This window comes from Jaculus jaculus, chromosome 4 (assembly GCF_020740685.1).
Source record: "Jaculus jaculus isolate mJacJac1 chromosome 4, mJacJac1.mat.Y.cur, whole genome shotgun sequence".
NCBI lineage: Eukaryota > Metazoa > Chordata > Mammalia > Rodentia > Dipodidae > Jaculus > Jaculus jaculus.
In genome coordinates this window covers 14,503,391-14,523,099 of record NC_059105.1, presented here as the reverse complement: position 1 = coordinate 14,523,099, position 19,709 = coordinate 14,503,391, and the positions used below count along the sequence as shown (strand labels likewise).

The 19,709-nt window shown below is 45.8% G+C and overlaps 2 protein-coding genes across 5 annotated transcripts in view; one reads left to right on the top strand and one right to left on the bottom strand.

Annotated features, from left to right (window-relative positions):
• Plcd4 (phospholipase C delta 4) overlaps positions 1-16,377 on the top strand; it is a 30,942-nt gene extending 14,565 nt beyond the window's left edge. For 2 of the 3 annotated variants that reach the window (XM_045146994.1, XM_045146993.1), the window contains exons 8-18: positions 1,862-2,006; positions 2,973-3,125; positions 6,536-6,724; positions 10,917-11,012; positions 11,139-11,295; positions 11,645-11,761; positions 12,742-12,914; positions 14,568-14,703; positions 15,325-15,474; positions 15,553-15,657; positions 16,070-16,377. In XM_045146994.1, the coding sequence (XP_045002929.1) occupies positions 1,862-2,006; positions 2,973-3,125; positions 6,536-6,724; positions 10,917-11,012; positions 11,139-11,295; positions 11,645-11,761; positions 12,742-12,914; positions 14,568-14,703; positions 15,325-15,474; positions 15,553-15,656 (1,420 nt within the window). In that variant the 3' untranslated portion in view covers position 15,657; positions 16,070-16,377. The remainder of the gene's footprint in view (positions 1-1,861; positions 2,007-2,972; positions 3,126-6,535; positions 6,725-10,916; positions 11,013-11,138; positions 11,296-11,644; positions 11,762-12,741; positions 12,915-14,567; positions 14,704-15,324; positions 15,475-15,552; positions 15,658-16,069) is intronic. The other variant, XM_045146995.1, reaches the window with a different exon arrangement.
• Positions 16,378-16,937: 560 nt separating this feature from the next.
• Znf142 (zinc finger protein 142) overlaps positions 16,938-19,709 on the bottom strand; it is a 29,809-nt gene continuing 27,037 nt past the window's right edge. For both annotated transcript variants that reach the window (XM_045146992.1, XM_004662931.3), the window contains one exon: positions 16,938-17,758. In XM_045146992.1, the coding sequence (XP_045002927.1) occupies positions 17,289-17,758 (470 nt within the window). In that variant the 3' untranslated portion in view covers positions 16,938-17,288. The remainder of the gene's footprint in view (positions 17,759-19,709) is intronic.

Sequence of the window (19,709 nt, the reverse complement as noted above, 5' to 3'; positions counted from 1 at the left end):
TGAACTCATGGTGATTCTCCTACTTCTGCCTTTCAAGTGCTGAGATTAAAGGTGTATGCCACCATGGCCTTCTCCCTTTGTGAGGTAAACTCTCACTATAGTCCAAGCTGACCTGGAATTTACTATGTCGTCTCAGGCTGGTAATCCTTTTACCTCTGCCTCCTAAATGCTGGGCCACCACACCCAGCTGAGTGGAATGTTTTGAAGGAAAGGCAATAGAGTATAGAGGTTAAAAATAGGGATCCTGGCCCAGCATGGTGGTGCATGCCTTTAATCCCAGCATTTAGGAGGCAGAGGTAGGAGGATCGCTGTGAGTTTGAGGCCGCTCTAAAACTACATAGTGAATTCCAGGTCAGCCTGGACTAGAGTGAGACTCTACTTCGAAAACCAAAAGAGAAAAAGGATTCTGGAGTCAGTCCACTTGAGGTCAAACCCTAGCTCCTTTAGTATGCTGGGGCTGCTGAGTGCCCTGTGGCTTTCCTGTCTGTGAAACAGGATGGTAACAGCACCGATTTTCTCAGGCTTGTAAAGATTAAATTAGGTAATCCATGTTTTAATAGCTAATAAGTGGCAGCTGCTTTTATTGTGACACGTGGGTTAGACTGAATAGTCAATATCGTGATAGAGTGCTAGCAGCCTAACAAACCTGATTTTATAACTGAGCAGAATTTTTATTCCAAAGGAAGTGAAATATACAGGTTCTCACCTTCAAAAGTCTAGTTGTAACACTAGGGCCTGGAAGTATAGCTCAGTGATAAAGTTTGTGCAAGTTCCTGGGTTTAATCCCAGTTGGGGAAGGGGTGAGGAATGGGGCAAACTGACCATGTTGGCATATATTTGTACTGTAAGCATTCAAGAGGCTGAGGGAGGAGGATTGCAAATTTCATTCTAGCCTGAGCTACATAGCTGAGACCCTGTCTCAAAACACAAAAATAGGGGCGGGAATAATGGCTTAGCAGTTAAGGCACTTGCATGGGAAAACTAAGGACCCAGGTTTGATACCCCAGTACCCATGTAAGCCACAGTGACATATGCATTTGGAGTTTGTTTGCAGTGACTGAAGGCCCTGAGGTGCCCATCCTCTCTCTCTATCTGCCTCTCCCTCAAATAAATAAAAAATATTATTTTAAAAACCATGAAAAACGTGTTGGAGAATTGCAACAATGGTTAAGGCACATGCCTGCAATACCTAATGACCCGGGTTCCATTCCATTCCCCAGTACCCACAAAGCCAGATGCACTTTGTGTCAGTCAGGTGTCATGCCACGGTGGCTAGAGACCCTGGCACACCCATTCTCTACCCCTCTCTCTCTGCTTGCAGATAAACAAAATATTTTTTTAAAAGCTGAGTGTGGTGGCACATGCCTTTAATCCCAGCATTCGGGAGGCAGAAGTAGGAGGATTGCTGTGAGTTCGAGGCCACCCTGAGACTACCTAGTGAATTCCAGGGCAGCCTGAGCTAGAGTGAGACCCTACCTTGGAAAACCAAAAAAAAAAAAAAAAACAAAAAACCACCAAAAAACAAAGAGAGAGAAGAAACAGGAAAGAGACTGACTTACTAAGAGTTTGAAGGACACAATGTCATATAGAGATATGCATCCAAAACAGAAGCATTATAAGGCAATGTACAGTGGATTGCTAGGGAGGATTCTGGGTTGGGTGCAGGAAAGTGGGGTTGGGTGGAGATCGGTGTGAGCTACAGCAGTGTCCCAAGGGACCAAGAAGCTTCTGTGGAGTTGTAGCTTGAAGGGGTCTGATGAGTAAGTGCTAGTCAACACTGTTCTCTTCAGAGTGATGGGGAAGGTCCTTAGGTGGAAGATCAGACTTTGAATTCTGCCTTTGGGATTTGGGGTTCTTGCAGGGTCCTGAAGCGGGGGTGCCGCTGTGTGGAGATGGATGTATGGGATGGACCTAATGGGGAACCTATTGTTTACCACGGATACACTCTGACTACCCGTATCCTGTTCAAAGATGTCGTGGCAGCAGTAGCACAATATGCCTTCCAGGTAGTAGCCCCAGGTTGGAAAGACCAATAACTAAGGCAAGATGGTCTGGGGGAAGTGTGACTGACTGGGGAGGGTGGGGAAGTACAGGGCAGGTTATTTAAGTGGCATGTTGTGTGTAAAAGGGGTTTTAACTCTAACGTAACAGACAACTAGTTGTTAGTAACTACTACTAGTAAAAATTTCTATTACCTATGTGGGAGGAAATGGATAGGAAACAGAAACAATGGTGAGTTGGGCTGGGGGACAATAGGAATCTAGAGATGAAAACATGAGAGTACAGGGCTGGAGAGATGGCCTAGCAGTTAAGGCACTTGCCAGCAAAGCCAAAGGACCCAGGTTTGATTCCCCAGAGCCCACATAAAGCCAGATGCACAAGGTGGTGCATGCATCTGTTTGCAGTGGCTAGAGGCTCTGGCACGTCCACTCTCCTCTCCTTCTATCGGCCTCTTTCTCTTGTTCTTAAATAAATAAAATATTTTTTGTTTTGTTTTGTTGTGTTTTTCTAGTCCAGGCTGACCCATAATTCACTCTGTATTCTTATGGTGGCCTTGAACTCACGGTGATCCTCCTACCTCTGCCTCCTGAGTGCTGGCATTAAAGGTATGTGCCACCACACCCGGCTCAAATAAATAAATAAAATATTTTTAAAAAGAAAGAAACTATAAGAGTACTACATGAGCTCATACCTTGGGGAATGGCATGGCCTCCATTCTGAGTTTGAACAAAGGTCTCAGAGAGACTTGGCTTAGGTATGATTTTGGGGATCACAAATTTGGCCTTTTGATGTAGATAGTTTCCCAAGAATGAATCACAAACCTGTCTAATTCTCATGGGTCCCTGTAGCGGAGTTGGAGGAGTTTAGCAGTAAGTGTACTCGTTTGGGTTCATAAATAGGGACCTGGGAACCAAGTATCTAAAGAAGAAGGGTGTGAGGTTTTAGAATTCTAACTGCAGCGCCCCCACCAGACATCAAACTACCCAGTCATCCTGTCCTTGGAGAACCACTGCAGCTGGGAGCAGCAGCTCACCATGGCACGGTACCTGACCGAGATCTTGGGAGATCAGCTGCTGAGCACCACCTTGGATGGGCTGCTGCCCAATCGGCTGCCCTCACCAGAGGTAAGGGCAAGCACCAGTCAGGCTCTACTGTGGCTTCGGCACCCTCTCCCTGTGGCTCCTTTTTCCATATCCCTCTTGATATTGCTGATTAACATGCCTGAAATTCACTTGAACACAGAACTTGTTTCTATCTCTAAGTTGTTTTTTTTTTCCAAGGTATGAGTGCTGTGACTAAAACTATATACTACCATGCTCGGCCTTCTCTCTCTTTTTTTTGTATTATTATTATTATTATTATTTTATTTTATTTTTTGTTTTTTCAGGGTAGGGTCTCACTCTAGCCTAGGCTGACCTGGAATTCTCTATGTAGTCTCAGGGTGGCCTGAGGTTGAACTTAGAACAATCCTCCTACCTCTGCCTCCCAAGTGCTGGGATTAAAGGCATGCACAACCACACCCAGCTTCACGTTTCTTTTTATTTTGCATGTGTATGCGTGTCTGATGCGCATATGTATATGTGTTCCTGTTTTTATGTTTGTATGTGTGTGGGTTCACGTGTGTGTACGGGGGCCTATACGTGTGTGTGTGTGTGTGTGTGTGTGTGTGTGTGCAAATGGAGAGGTTGAGATCAGATATCTTCCTCAATTATTCTAAACCTTATTCTTAGAGACAATGCCTCCTGCTTAACCAAGAGCTCACCAACTGGGCTATGCTAGCTAGCCAGTGGTCCCAAGGGATTACTGTTTCTGCCTCCCTAGTGCTGGGATTACAGGTACACACCACCACACCTGGCATTTTATGTGGGTTCTGGGATCTGAACTTAGAACCTCATGCTTGCATGGCAAACATGTTACTCACTGAGCATCTCCTTAGCTCATTCCATATTCTTTATATCTTACTTATTTATTAGAGACAGAGAATGAGAAAATGGGCACACTAGAGCCTCTAGCCACTGCAAATGAACTTCAGACACATGTGCTACCATGTGAATCTGGTTTATGTGGGTTCTGGGGAATCAAACCTCGGTCCTTAGGCTTTGCAAGCCTTAATTGTTGAGCTCCCTCTCCAAATCTATTCTGATGATTTTTGTTTGTTTGTTTTTCGAGGTATGGTCTCACTCTAACTCAGAGCTGACCTGGAATTCACTATATAGTTTCAGGGTGGCCTTGAACTCACGGTGATCCTCCTACCTCTGCCTCTCAAGTGGTGGGATTAAAGGTGTGCACCACCACACCCAGCTGACGACTTTTTTGAAGTAGGATCTTACTGGAGCCCTGGCTGACCTGGAATTCACTATGTATTCTCATGGTGGCTTTGAATTTCATAGCCATCCTCCTACCTCTGCTCCCAAGTGCTGGGATTAAAGGCGTGTACCACCATGCCCTGCTCCAGGCTGATTCTTTCTTTTCCTAGGGGAGGGGAAGAAGCATTGGGAGCCGATGTAAAAGCTGCTTATATATTCTGTGTTCTCTTGCCTCAGTCCTTGCCTCAGGCTGGAAGGAAAACCCATCCCCAGAGGCCACCCAGGGCCCAGACCAAAAGAAGTGGGCTGTTTGATAGAAATAGCAAAAGCCCCCTTGCAAACTGCTCACTCAGTATGTACCCCAATACCGCACAGGGCAGTGAGTCCCATAGCCTTACAGCAAAGGGACTGTCTTCTTTTTCATTTGTCCCAGAGGTAGAATCCTGACCCTCTGGTAGACAGCACACAACGAGACACATGAGGATGCCACTGCACACAAAAGTGCCACAGAGAGGTTGAGAGCACTAAGTCGAGCAGTGCGGTGGTTTCCACAGGGTCTGATTAGTGCCAGGTGGGTGGCTGAGAGGTGCATGGAAGCAGGGAAGGCTTCTGTAAGGAGGGGGTGGTCACTACCCCAAGCTCCACACCTAATCCATGTCCTCCTAGAGGTCAGGCTCAGACTTCCACCAGGAATGGAGGACGTAAGTTAGCAGGAGGCATCAAGCAGGCCAGGAGGTGGCATAGGGAAGCACCAGGCGTGGACCTTTCAAACGTGGGAAAGACTTTTCATATGCTCTCCCTACACTGTCATTGAACAGGGCATGGGGAGCTCATGATCACTTTTTTTTTTTTAATAATTTTTTAACATACCTTTTATTTTATTTTGTTTTATTAAATTTTTGTTTATTTATTTGAGAGCGACAGACACAGAGAGAAAGGCAGATAGAGGGAGAGAGAGAGAGAATGGGCGCGCCAGGGCTTCCAGCCTCTGCAAACGAACTCCAGATGCGTGCGCCCCCTTGTGCATCTGGCTAACGTGGGACCTGGGGAACCGAGCCTCGAACCGGGGTCCTTAGGCTTCACAGGCAAGCGCTTAACCGCCAAGCCATCTCTCCAGCCCCCATGATCACTTTTGAATACAGGCCTCATACTTTTATTTATTCATTTTTGGTTTTTTGAGGTAGGGTTTCACTCTAGGCCAGGCTGACCTGGAATTTACCATGTAGTCTCAGTGTGGCCTCAAACTCACAGCAATCCTCCTACCTCTGCCTCCTAAGTGCTGGGATAAAAGGCAACCACATATGGCTTTATTTTTATTTTTATTTGTAGTTTGTTTTGAGGTAGGGTCTCACTTTAGCCCACTAGCCCAGGCTGACTTGGAATTCACTCTAGTCCCAAGATGGCCTCAAATTCACGGTGATCCTCTGCCTCCCAAGTGCTGGAATTAAAGGTGTGCACCATCATGTCAGGCTCTTATTTTTTACATATGTAAATCTTTAACCTGAAGGAGTTTTGTATATAATATGTGAGGGCCTAAATTTATTTTTCCCCTGTGAATAGAAATATTACAAGTTTGCTTAAAAAGAAGTGAATTGGGTGGGAGAGATGGTTTAATGGTTAAGATGCTTGTGAGGCAGAGGTACCACTCCTGGATAAAATTTTTTTAAATTTTATTTTTATTTATTTCAGAGAGAGATACAGAGGGAAAGAAAGAGAGAGAGAATGGGCACACCAGGGCATCTAGCCTCTGCAAATGAACTCCAGATGCATGTGCCACCTTGTGCATCTGGCTTATGTGGGTCCTGGGGACTCAAACCTGAGTCCTTCAGCTTTGCAGACAAGTGCCTTATCCACTAGGCCATGACTCTAGCCCTGGGAGAACTTTTTTTTTTTTTTTGAACGAGAGAAAAAGAGAGAGAGAGAGAGAGAGAGAATTAGCATGCCAGGGCCTCAGCCACTGCAATCAAGCTCCAGACACTTGCATCCCTTAGTGGGCATATGAGACCTTGCACTTGCCTCACCTTTGTACATCTGGCTTACATGGGATCTAGAGAGTTGAACTTTAGTCCTTAGACTTCACAGGCAAGCGCATTAACTGCTGAGCCATCTCTCCAGCCCTGGGGGGACTTTTGACCACTTTCTTCTGCCTTTGAGCACAATGGGCCCTGCTCTACCAGGAGGGAGCCAGAGCAGACAAGTAGATAGGTCTCTTCATTTTTGTCCTTTAGCAACTTCAAGGGAAGATCTTGGTGAAGGGGAAGAAGTTAAGAACACTTGTCGAGGATTCTGATGATGAAGAGGAAGAGGACCCAGATTTGGAGATGATGAAAGAGCAGGGGTCAGTCCTGGAGCTAGAGTCCTGCTGTGAGATCCAGCCTCAAGAGCTGATCCCCGGAAACAAGGACAAAGACAGGAAGGTATTCTAGTACTTGTCTTTCTGCTATGGCATTTGATCAGCCTGTGTCACAAGCTGAGGGCCCTTTTCTGAAGAGACTAGAGCCAACTAGGGTGGAAAGCCATGGTTAAAAAAGACCCTTCTTTCCAATAAGAGAGGCATCAGAATGTATATATGGCATCTCTATGTGTGATATAGTGACACAGATACATATATTGAAGTGACTTTCCAACTTCTTTGGGCCATGAAACCTTTTCTTCTTTTTCCTTTTGGTTTTTTCAAGGTAGGGTCTTGCTTTAGCCCAGGCTGACCTGGAATTCACTATGTAGTCTCAGGGTGGCCTTGAACTCATATCAATCCAGTGCAGGGATTAAAGGCATGCACCACCATGCCCAGCTGCTCATTTTTTATTGTTTTTATTTTTATTTATTTTTTGTTTGTTTTTACTGATTTATTTGAGAGCAACAGGCACAGAGAGAAGGAGGCAGATAGAGAGAATGGGCACACCAGGGCCTCCAGCCACTGCAAACGAACTCCAGATGTGTGTGCCCCCTTGTACATCTGGCTAACATGGGCCCTGGGGAATTGAGCTTCAAACCGAGGTCCTTAGGCTTCACAGGCAAGTGCTTAACTGCTAAGCCATCTCTCCAGCCCCTTATTTTTATTTTTTAAGCAGGGTTTTACTATTCACTATAGCCTAGGCTGACTTAGAATCACTCTGTAGCTCAGGCTGGCTTTGAACTGATGGTGATCCTATTATGTCAGCCTACCAAGTGCTGGAACTCAAGGCATTCACCACCTCACCCAACTTCTTTCTTTTCTTTTCTTTTTCTTTTTAAATTATTTATTTATTTGCAAACACAGAAAAAGTGGGAGACAGGCAGAGAGAAAATGGGCAAGCCAGAGCAAAGTGGCCACTGCAAATGCACTTTGTACATCTGGCTTTACATGGATACTAGGTAATCCAACCAGGGTCGTTAGACTTTGCAGGCAAAACCTTAACTACTGGGCTGGAGAGATGGCTTAGCAGTTAAGCGCTTGCCTGTGAAGCCTAAGGACCCCGGTTTGAGGCTCGGTTCCCCAGGTCCCACGTTAGCCAGATGCACAAGGGGGCGCACGCATCTGGAGTTCGTTTGCAGAGGCTGGAAGCCCTGGCGCGCCCATTCTCTCTCTCTCCCTCTATTTGTCTTTCTCTCTGTGTCTGTCGCTCTCAAATAAATAAATAAATAAATATTAAAAAAAAACAACCTTAACTACTGAGCAATCTCTCCAGCCCTAATTTACCTTTTTTTTCTTTTGGTTTTTCGAGGTAGGGTCTCACTGTAGCCTAGGCTGACCTGGAATTCACTATGTAGTCTCAGGGTAGCTTCGAACTCATGGCAATCCTCCTGCCTCTGCCTCCCAAATGCTGGGATTAAAGATGTGTTGGGTGTTTTGTTTTTTTTTTTTTTTTGAGGTAGGGTTTTACTCTAGTGACCTGGAATTCACTATGTAGTCTCAGGGTGGCCTCAGACTCATGGCAGCCCTCCTTCCTCTGCCTCCCAAATACAGAGATTAAAGGAGTGCACTACCACTCCTGGCTCTAATTCATGTTTTTAAAAGTTGTGGGTGTGTGAGTACAGGCACATGCCACAGTGCACACATGTCATGGAGTAGAGTGTGGAAGTCAGAGGACAACTTAAGGATCAGTCCTCGGTCCTTGCCTTTCAACTTCAAGGCGGATTTCTTTCTCTGGGTCTTGCTTAGCTGTTCTGTGACGTACTTGCCATGAGCTTCTGGGAAATTCTCATCTCTGCCTCCCATCTTGCTATCAGTGTATTGGGATATCGAAGCCCACCAAAGCTTCTGGCTTTTTTTTTTTTTTTTCTGAGGTGGGGTCTCAGTCTAGCCCAGGCTGACCTGGAACTCACTATATAGTCTCAGGGTGGCCTTGAACTCACAGCAATTGTCCTAGCTCTGCCACCCAAGTGCTGGGATTAAAAGCATGCACCACCATGCCTGGTTAGCTTCTGGCTTTTTACATGGGATCTGGGGATAAAATTCAGGTACCTAGGCTTAAGTGCAAGCACTTTATCCCCTGAGCTCTCTCCAGCCTGAAATATTTTCTTTCCTTTTTTTTTTTTTTCAAGGTAGGGTCTCGCTCTAGCCCAGGCTGACCTGAAATTCACTATGTAGTCTCAGGGTGGCCTTGAACTCATGGGGATCTTCTTACCTCTGCTCCAGAATGCTAGAATTAAAGGTGTGTGCCACCACACTTGGCTGAAATGAAATCTTAAATGAAAGGCTAGTATTCAAAATAGATAAATATAAGCTGGGCATGGTGGCACACACCTTTACTCCCAGTATTCAGCAGGCAGAAGTTGGAGGATCCCCATGAGTTTGAGGCCAGCCTGAGATTACATAGCGAATTTTAGGTCAGCCTGGGCTAGAGCAAGACCTTACCTCGAAAAACAAAACAAAACAAAAAGATAAATGCAAGCTGGGTGTGAGTTTGAGGCCAGCCTAGGACTGCAGAGTGAGTTCCAGGTTAGCCTGGACTAGAGTGAGACCCTACCTTAAATAAATAAATAAATATAGAATCATCCCAATTCAAGTCCTCATTTGGCTCTCCTGGGTACAAATGGCATAGGGAGTTTCAGACTTGATGGGTGGTCAGATAAGTCAGAAGAAGTAAGGCAACGGAGCTAGGGAAAAGGGGAAGGAGCTATATGACCCAACACATCTTTGTTCTCAGATTCCTTAAAGTGAGAAAAACACTGGTATGTGTGAGGGTATTTTATTGGCTAAATAGAGGTTGCTAGAATGATTGCTATGATCTCTGCTACAGTGGAGTTTGTTAGAGAAAATTTCAAAAAGGTAAAGCTTAAGGAGGGACAAGAAGTATCTGAAAGAAAGGGAGAGAAATATGAGGTGAGGAAAGTGCTCAGTCCTCCCATGAAGAAGGGGAGGGCAAAGGGAGAAGGTTCCATTGGTGGGACTCCAATATCTGGTTTCGAAGTGTGCATTTCTCTCTCTCGTGCACTTGCTTGGCTTACCCAGCTGACTCCTAGCTTACCCTGTTGTCTCTGAGGTTGTGGTGTTTAGCCTCCTGCCTTGTCTGGGGATGGGAATGGGAATTAAAGAGATAAATCCAAAGACTACTCCGGGACCCTCAGGTCATGACAAGTGTGAATTCCATGACCATTTGCACAACTTGATATATTTGTCTGGATTCATATACATTTTCTTTTTTGGAGGGGAAGTCTCCAGCCACTGCAATCCATGTGCAACCTTGTACATTTTTGCACATTTTTGTCATCTGGTGTATGTGGGATCTGGAGAGTTGAACATCAGTCCTTAGGTTTCACAAGCAAGCATCTTAACTGCTTAGCCATATGTGTAGGCCTCAGGTACATTTTGATCAATGAGTGCTCTTCACTTTTTTTCAAGATAGGGGTTCACTCTAATCCATGCTGACCTGAAATTCACTATGTAGTCTCAGGCTGGCCTCAGACTCACAGCCATCCTCCTACCTCTGCCTCCTGAGTGCTGGGATTAAATGAGTGTGCCACCAGACCTGGCCTGTTCACTTATTTATTTATTTATTTTTATTTATTTATTTTTTAATTTTTTTGTTCATTTTTTATTTATTGAGAGTGACAGAGAGAGGGGGGGTAGACAGGTAGAGAGAGAGAGAGAATGGGCACGCCAGGGCTTCTAGCCACTGCAAACGAACTCCAGATGTGCGTGCCCCCTTGTGCATCTGGCTAACGTGGGTCCTGGGGAATCGAGCTTCGAACCAGGGTCCTTAGCTTCACAGGCAAGCGCTTAACTGCTAAGCCATCTCTCCAGCCCTTTTTTATTCATTTTTTCAAGGCAGGGTCTCACTCTAGTTCAGGCTGACCTAGAACTCACTCTGTACACTCTGTATTTCCAAACTGGCCTCGAATTTACAGCGATCCTCTTACCTCTGCCTCCTGAGTACTTGGATTAAAGGCGTGTACCACCAAGCCCAGCTGTTCCCTTATTTTTGGTTTTTCGAGTTAGGGTTTCACTCTAGCCCTGGAATTCACTATGTAGTCTCAGACTGGCCTCCTTTTTTTTTTTTTTTTTTTTTTAAGAGATAGGGAGGCTGTTGTCCCTCTGTTTAAAAGTAGTAAAGACCTGGTACCCAAGATGTAACACAGAGACCCCTCCACACCCAGAGCTAAAACTGATCCCATCCCCACCCCCAGGTTGTGAAGCGCCTGCTGTTTTCTCTGCCTGTCTGTTGTCAGGTTATGGCCCAGGTTCCTAGTTCCGTTTCTGGGTCCCTTCTCTTGCCCAAGCAGGTGAGGCAGGAGGGAGAATGCAGTGGGGGAGGCAGTGGGCAGAGGCTTAGAGTGGGTGGCCATTAGCTTCTTCCCTTCAATCCACTCGGGATTCAATTCCATCTTCCTCTCCACGTTCTCCTCCAGAAATCCAAGATCATCCTGTGTCCGGCCCTGTCTTCCCTGGTTGTGTACTTGAAGTCTGTCTCCTTCTACAGCTTCCTTCACTCCAAGAATAACTACCACTTCTATGAGGTGTCGTCCTTCTCCGAGGCCAAAGCCAAGAGCCTCATCAAGGAGGCGGGTCAGGACCAAGATGGGAGAACAGGGAGGGACATGGCATGGGTAGGTGTAGGTTTGATGAGCAGGTAAGTCTCCAGAAGCAGGCCAAGGAAGCAAGGGAAAGATTAAGGAGCTAAGAAACTCTTTAGAGTAGGCAAAGGGAGAAAAGAGGAGTAGCCAGCATAAGGCTACAAGGAGAAAAATGGGGGAGATGGTTTGAATAGCGTAGTGGACAAGCATATTGAAGTCTTCTGGAGCCAGCCTCAGGTTTTCTGAAGAGTGAAGTGAGTGGATGGGTTCTTGGGATCAGGAAAGTGGAAGGACCTACCTTCAACAGATGGGATTTCTGTCTCCCTCCCTGTCCCTTACAGGCAATGAGTTTGTGCAGCACAATGCCTGGCAGTTAAGCCGTGTGTATCCCAGTGGTCTGAGGACAGACTCGTCCAACTACAACCCCCAGGAACTCTGGAATGCAGGCTGCCAGATGGGTGAGGAGGCAGTAGGGACAGGAGGGGGCAGTGGAGCAGCAAGAAGCTGATGGGCATTAAGTCCCTAAAAGTAGGGCCAGGGAATGCTGGAAGGAATGTTAGGGTGAGAAAAGTGATGTTATTTATTGAGATGTTTCCAAAAGACTCTCTTTTCTTAATCCTTAAAGAGGCCTCTAGGGAGAATCTATCTTTTTTTCCTCCCTCCCTTCTTCCTTTCTTTCAATGACTGCTCTTCACTTTTTTTGAGGGGGTGGGGTTTCAAGTAGGGTGTCACTCTAGCTCAGGCTGACCTTGAACTCACAGTAATCCTTCAACTTTTGCCTCCCAAGTGCTGAGATTAATGTACCACCACACCTGGCTCTTTCTTTCTTTTTTAAAAACTATTTCATTTTATTTATTTGACAGAGAGAGAGAGAGAGAGAATGGGCTCACCAGGGCCTCTAGTCACTGCAAACAAACTCCAGACGCATGCGCCCCCTTGTGCATCTGGCTAACATGGGTCCTTTGGCTTTGATGCAAATGCCTTAACTGCTAAGCCATCCCTCCAGCCCTCTTTCTTTCTTTTTTATTTACTTATTTTTTCCACTCCCCACCAGGTAAGTTCTCACTCTAGCTCAGACTGAGCTAGGAGTCACTGTAGGCCCAGGCTAGCCTTGAACTCACAGTGATCCTACTACCTTAGTAGATTAAAGGTGTGTACCACCATGCCTAGCTACTTTCTTTTTTTCTTCCCTTCTTTCCTTTTCTCCCTCATCCCTTCCCCTTGTCTCTCTTTTTTTTTTCTTTTTTCTTTTCTTTGTTTTTTTTTTTTTTTTTTTTTTTTTGTGACAGGGCCTTGTTATGTAGCCTGGAACCCACTTAGACCAGGATGGCCTCAAAATTACAGCAGTCCTCCTGCCTCTGCATGGGATTACAAGCAGGCACCACTCCACCCAGCTCCCAGGGTGAAACTTTTCCTTCTTTCTCTCCGGGACCTTCAGTGGCTATGAACATGCAGACTGCAGGACACGCCATGGACATCTACGATGGGCTCTTCCGCCAGAATGGAGGTTGTGGCTATGTGCTGAAGCCAGAATTCCTGCGTGATATCCAGAGTTCCTTCCACCCTGAGAGGCCCATCAATCCTCACAAGGCTCAAATCCTCTTAGTACAGGTATGATGGAAACTGTTGGGAAGAACCTGGACTAGCTAGAGGAAAGTGAGGGAAAAGCTGGGTTGGCCTGACAGTCCTAGCTGTGTAACTTTGGACAAGTTCCTTAAACTCTCTAGACCTCAATGCTCATTTGCAAAATGGGAGTACTACTACCACCTACCTCACAGTTAAGAACAAGTACTTACAACTCCTGACATATAGTAAAGAGGCTGCTGTTGATGGGCATGGTGGCGCACCCCTTTAATTCCAGCATTTAGGAGCCTGAGGTAGGAGGATCTCAGTGAGTTTGAGGCCACTCTGAGACTAGAGAGTGAATTCCAGGTCAGTCTGGGCTACAGCAAGACCCTAGCCCCCCCCACCCCCCCCCCACAAAGCCAGGTGTGGTGGTGCATGCCTTTAATCCCAGTCCTTGGGAGGGTAAGGTAAGAGGATCACTGAGTCCCAGGGCAGCCTAAGACTACATAGTCAATTCCAGGTCAGCCTGGGCTACAGTGAGATCCTACCACCAATAAATAAATAAATAATAATAGATGGGTGTGGTGGTGCACACCTTTAATCCTAGCACTCGGGAGGCAGAGGTAGGAGGATCACTGTGAGTTTGAAGGCACCCTGAGACTCCATAGGGAATTCTAGGTCAGCCTGGGCTAGAGCGAGACCCTATCTTGAAAAGAAACACAAAAAGGGGGCGGGGGCAGAGAGATGGGTCAGCAGTTAAGGCCTTTGCCTACAAAGCTTAACAACCCAGGTTCAATTCCTCAGTACTCACATAAAGCCAGATGAACAATGTGGTGCATGCATCTGGAGTTCATTTGCAGAGCTGGTGGCTCTGGCATGCCCATTCCCTGTTTGCCTTTCTTCTCTCTCTGCTTGCAAATGAATATATATATATATTTTTAAGAGGCTGCTGTCATTGGCAAGCCTACCTTCTTTTTAAAGTTCATGTGTATGTATGGGCATGTACATGACACAGTGTGCATGTGGAGGTACAAGGACAACCTTGGGGTGTTGGTGGCTTCCTTCTACCTTGTTTGAGATGGCCTCTTCTCTTGTTTGCTGCTTGGAAGGCCAAAGTAGCTGGCCTGCCAGCTTCAGGGTTCTCCTGATTCTGCCTCCCACTGCTGACATGTTGGGATTGATTACACAGGCATGTGCCACTTTGCACCCAGGTTTACATGGGTACTGAGGATCCAAACTACTTTCAGACTTTACATTTTCATGTTGATCCACTTAAACTTGTGGGTAGAATACCAAAATAAAAAAATATTACTCGGGAGGGAATTAACATGGGATTTTTTTTTATAATCATGGAAAATGCTAATAAAAATAAAAAAAAATATTACTCATAGAAGATTAGTGCAAATTAAGAATCTATTCATTTAGGTTTTTCCAGGTGGAACCTCACTTTAGCCCAAGCTAACCTGGAATTCAAAATGTAGTCACAGGGTGGCCTTGAACTCATGGCAATCCTCCTACCTCTGCCTCCCAAATGCTGGGATTAAAGGCATGTACCACCACACTCAGCCCAATTAAGTATCTCTAATAAAAAATAAATAAATAAAAGAATCTCTAATAGAGCAAAGCCCTGTGTCTGGGGTATGAGGGCTGGGGCTGGGCTGAGCAGGAACTCATTAAGTTCCAAGGCTCTGATTGCAGGTGATCAGTGGTCAGCAACTCCCCAAAGTGGATGACACCAAAGAGAAGTCCATTGTGGACCCACTGGTTAAAGTACAGATCTTCGGTATTCCTGCAGATACAGCACAGCAAGAGACCAACTATGTGGAGAACAATGGTGAGACTGGGAAGTGAGGAGAGAGGCGCAGAAGCATGAGTGCGGGTTCCGTCCATCCATCCTATGGAAGGCCCCCACTTCCAGGTTCCAGCAAGAGAAAAATCACTTACATATTTTGTACTCATTTCACCTGTAAAATGCTGATTGCCATTTAGATAAAATGAGTTTTGGCTTTTTTTAAAAAATTATTTTCAAGGTAGGGTCTCACACTAGCCCAGGCTGGCCTTGTACTCAGTGACCCTTCTATCTCTGCCTCCTGAGTGTACTGTTCCCTACGCCCTGGCAGGTGTGATAAAGATAACACACCCTGTGCTAAACCCTGAGCTTCTTGTCATTTTGATGAGTTTTGGGTCACCCTGGTATTCACCACAATCTGTAAAAAGGTTTTCTAGCCAGGCATGGTGGTGCACGCCTTTAATCCCAGCACTTGGGAGGCAGAAGGATTGCCATGAATTTGAGGCCACCCTGAGACTACGTAGTGAATTCCAGGTCAGCCTGGGGTAGAGCAAAACCCTATCTCAAAGAAAACAAAACAAAAAGAATACAACGAAAGCAACTCTGTACATGCCTAAAGATAGTCAATAATGTTTATTCCTTTATTCCTGCCTATCCCTACTTCAGGTTTTAATCCACACTGGGGAAAGACACTATGCTTCCGGGTCCTGGTACCTGAACTCGCTATACTGCGTTTTGTGGTAAAGGATTATGACTGGAAATCCCGAAATGACTTTATTGGTCAGTACACTCTGCCTCTGACCTGCATGAAACAAGGTGAGAGAATCTTTGGACCCCTGGCCAATTCCTCAGCTCTGGTTGTCTTCTGAATACAACCCTTCTGCCCCTTTCCAGGTTACCGCCACGTACACTTGCTCTCCAGGGATGGCACCAGCCTCCACCCAGCTTCCATCTTTGTGTATATCTGTATCCGGAAAGACATGGATGATGAATCCTGAGGTGGGTACTTCATAGCAAGGATGCATATGCTGGCTTTAGATGGTCAGCAAAACCAGGGGAAACAAAGGGAGGTGGTGAAAACCAAGATTTGGACTCAGCATTCCTAGGCACAAAGTTAGCTAACCCTTCCTCACAAGAAAATCTGGGATCTTATTTTTCACCTTTCTGGTCCCTTCCTTTTCCATAAGCCTTTGTTATCTTTACTGCCCCTTTCTTTTTTTAAAAAATTTTTTATTTATTTGAGAACAACAGACAGAGAGAAAGAGACAGATATATATAGAGAGAGAATAGGCACGCCAGGGCCTCCAGCCACTGCAGATGAACTCCAGACGCGTGCACCCCCTTGTGCATCTGTACTGCCCCTTTCTTTTGTGTACTGTACACTGGTGTTCTCTTCTTCCTCTTGGCATAGGCTCAACTTCATACTCAGATCTACTACTGATCTCTCCCATCAACTCTGGGGCAAAGGCAGATTGCAACTAGACACCCAGAGTGGGGCTTGGAGCAAAGAAACCTACAGAAGCATTATCTTTTCCAACCCTAACTTCCTCAAAAACCTACAGCCAAGAGAAGAATAAACCAAGGTTCAAGGCTCCTCAGGCAAAGGTTGGGGAAGGATTCTTGCTCCCAGGACTGTTATGACTCTCCAGAGACCACTGCACAGCACGTAGTACCTACTGGACTGCTCTTCCTTAGTGTCAACAGAGTTTCTCTCTCCAATTTGGCTCCTGTATGGTCTGTTGGGCAAGAAGGGGAGTATGAGGGATGGGGACATTTAGGTAGCCAGATGGGACAGGAAAAAGGCAGAGAAACAAGGTTTCTCAGGGGCCTTGAATACACTACACTGGCCGGACACACATCTTGAGAGGTTTCACAGAGGTGAGGCAAAAGCAGAGAGGTTTGTAGGTCTCAGCCCTTAAGTTTGACTGAAATATTCTGAATTGAGATCGTCTCCCCTGGTCTTCTACCTGCCTTACACCTGCCCCAATGCTTATACTTCTTAGCGTAGCTGCTGAGCCAGTCTGAAGACTGACGATTAAAGCTGCTCCCAGGAGGACTGAATGGGTGGCAATCCTCTTCTACTGGCAAAGGAGTTTGTATGTAGAGTAAGGCAAGGGCCAGGACAGCCTCAAGGACAGAGAGAAGTTAGACTTGGGTTGTTTTAGAAGCTGAGTGAAAGTGGAAAAGCCAAAGGACAAGCAGAGCAGAGGTCTAAGAGGAGAATAGGTAACAGCTTGGTAATGTTACGATAGGGATTTGAACAAGTCTGTTCACTGATAATCATTCTGTTCAACATGCTTTATACAGAATTAAGTACAATAGCACATGCAGTTAGATACAACTGTTTTGATGATGTTGAAAGTAAGACTTGATACAGCAAGAGGAGTAGTGAATAAAGCCAAGATCTTATAGCTGGGGATTGGGGCGATAATGTTAAGGAAATTGACTCACAGATTAAAAAAAAACACAGTGCTCCTCAAGAAGAAATCAATGTTTGATTCATGTCTTTTATATAGCTGTCAATTTCAAAGAACTATGACACCACAAAGCCAGTCCTTCTTTAGACTAGCTCAAGTCCATTGGCACATCTTGGAACAGTGTTCTTCCTGTCTGGGAGGTGGGGCAGGAGCTCAGCCCTCAGGTCCCGTAAGGGGAATGGCAGGAGCAGGAGGGCCAGGATCTTCCAGCTTCACATCATGCAGGTGCACTGTGGGCGTGGTGGGGTCTTTGCCCACACCCTGGTTGGGGTCAGTCTGGTCAGGGTGGTGTCTGCGTACATGCTTGACCACCTGAAACTTCTGCTTGGCCTTGTAGCTGCAGAGGCGGCAGAAGAATGGGTGCCGGTCAGTGTGGGTGAGGGCATGATGGCGCAGGCCGGCAGCCCAGCGGAAAGCGCGGTGGCACACATTGCAAACGTAGGGTTTGGCCTCACTGTGCTTGCGCAGGTGCGTGCGCAGCAAGAAGCGCGTCTTGAAGGCCTTGCCGCACTGCTCACACATGAAAGCCCGTGCCTCCCGGTGCCGTGTCTCACGGTGCACACGAAGTGCATCAGCCCGGTTGGTGCAGTACTCACACTCAGGGCACTGGTATGGCTTCAGTCCTATAGGACAAGGAACCAATCACCATGGAAAAGAAGGAGAACAAGGTTTAGTGGGCCATACACTCACTGTTACACTGGGGTATAAAGAACACAAACAACGGGGCTGGAGAGGTGGCTCAGCAGTTAAGGTGCTTGCCTGCAAAGCCTAAGGACTGGGTTTGGTTCCCCAGTACCACATAAAGGGTCTGGAGTTAATCTGCAGTAGTTAGAGGCCCTGGTGCACCTATTCTCTTTCTATCTGCATCTTCCTATCTCTTCTTCTCATAAATATATAAATACAGAAAAAGAACATAAGCACTAAGCTAATCACCATATCTTTATATTCCAGTCATGTCTAACATTCAATACCCTTCTTTCAACATGGTCCTTGTATACAAAAGTGCCCAGTGAGTGCTACTGAATAACTGGACTTCTAACCAATTGGCCACTTGTAGTAATGAATAGTAGGGTTTTAAATGGGAAATTTCAACAATCTTTTTCTTTTCAAATTTTTTTTTATTAACAACTTCCAGGATTATAAAAAATATCCCATTTCAACAATCTTTTGGTCATGTGATACTATAGAATTTAAGAATCAAGGGACTGGGAGTATAACTCAGTTGGTAGAGTGCCTGCTTAGCATGTACAAGGCCTTGGGTTTAATCCCCAGTATCACACAAAGCGGGTGTCTGTAGTATTTTATGCCTATAATCCTAACATTTAGGAGGTACAGGCAGGAGGACCAAAAGTCCAAGGTAATCCTTTCCTACACAGTGAGTTCAAGGATACAAAAGATCATGTCTCAAAAATGGGATGGGGGTGGGCTGGAGAGATGGCTTAGTGGTTAAGCGCTTGCCTGTGAAGCCTAAGGACCCCGGTTTGAGGCTCGGTTCCCCAGGTCCCATGTTAGCCAGATGCACAAGGGGGCGCACGCGTCTGGAGTTCGTTTGCAGAGGCTGGAAGCCCTGGCGTGCCCATTCTCTCTCTCTCCCTCTATCTGTCTTTTTCTCTGTGTCTGTCGCTCTCAAATAAATAAATAAATAATAAAAAATAAATGGGATGGGGGTGGGGCAGGAGAGATGGCTCAACAGTTACGGTGCTTGCCTGCAAAGCCTAAGTACCCAAGTTCAATTTCCTAGTATCCACATTAAAGCCAGATGAGCGAGGTGGCACATGTGTCTGGCATTTGTTTGCAGTGGCTAGCGGCCACTGGTGTGCCCGTTCTCTCTTTATATCTGCCCCTTTCTCTCTCTCAAATAAATAATCCTTTTAAAAAATATTATTTTTCATTTGTGAGACACAGAGAGAGACAGAAAGAAACAGCTAGATGTGGTGGCGCACGCCTTTAATCCAAGCACTTGGGAGGCAAAAGTAGGTGGATCACCATGAGTTCGAGGCCACCCTGCCCTTTTAAAAAAAAGAAAAAAAAGAAAAAAACTTTGCCATGGGCTGGAGATATTGCAGTGGCTACAGGCCCTGGGTGCCAATTAGCTCTCTTTCTCATGAGGGGGGAAAAAAAAAAACCTTCACCAGATGCTTGCACCACTTTTTGTGTTTGACTTATGGCAGCTTGGGAAATAAAACCCTGTCCAAAAGGCTTTGCAAACAAGTGCATCTAACCATTAAGCCATCTTCCCAATTCAATAATCCATTTAAACACAATTACTTATTGAACTCAAAAAATGTAGCATTGGTTGGGCATGGTGGTGCATGCCTTTAATCCCAGCACTTGGGAGACAGGTAGGAGGAGTGCCATGAGGTCAAGGCCACCCTGAGACTACACAGTGAATTCCAGGTCAGCCTAAGCTTGAGTGAAGAGTGAAACCCTACCCAAAAAACAAAAACAAAAGCATTCATAGATAGAAGCAGGTTTAAATACATCTGACCACTTTCTCCACATATGGGTGAACTACAAGAGTAACTAAAGGTACGCAATCAATCATCCTCTTCAGAAGAACCATAGTTGGTAGAC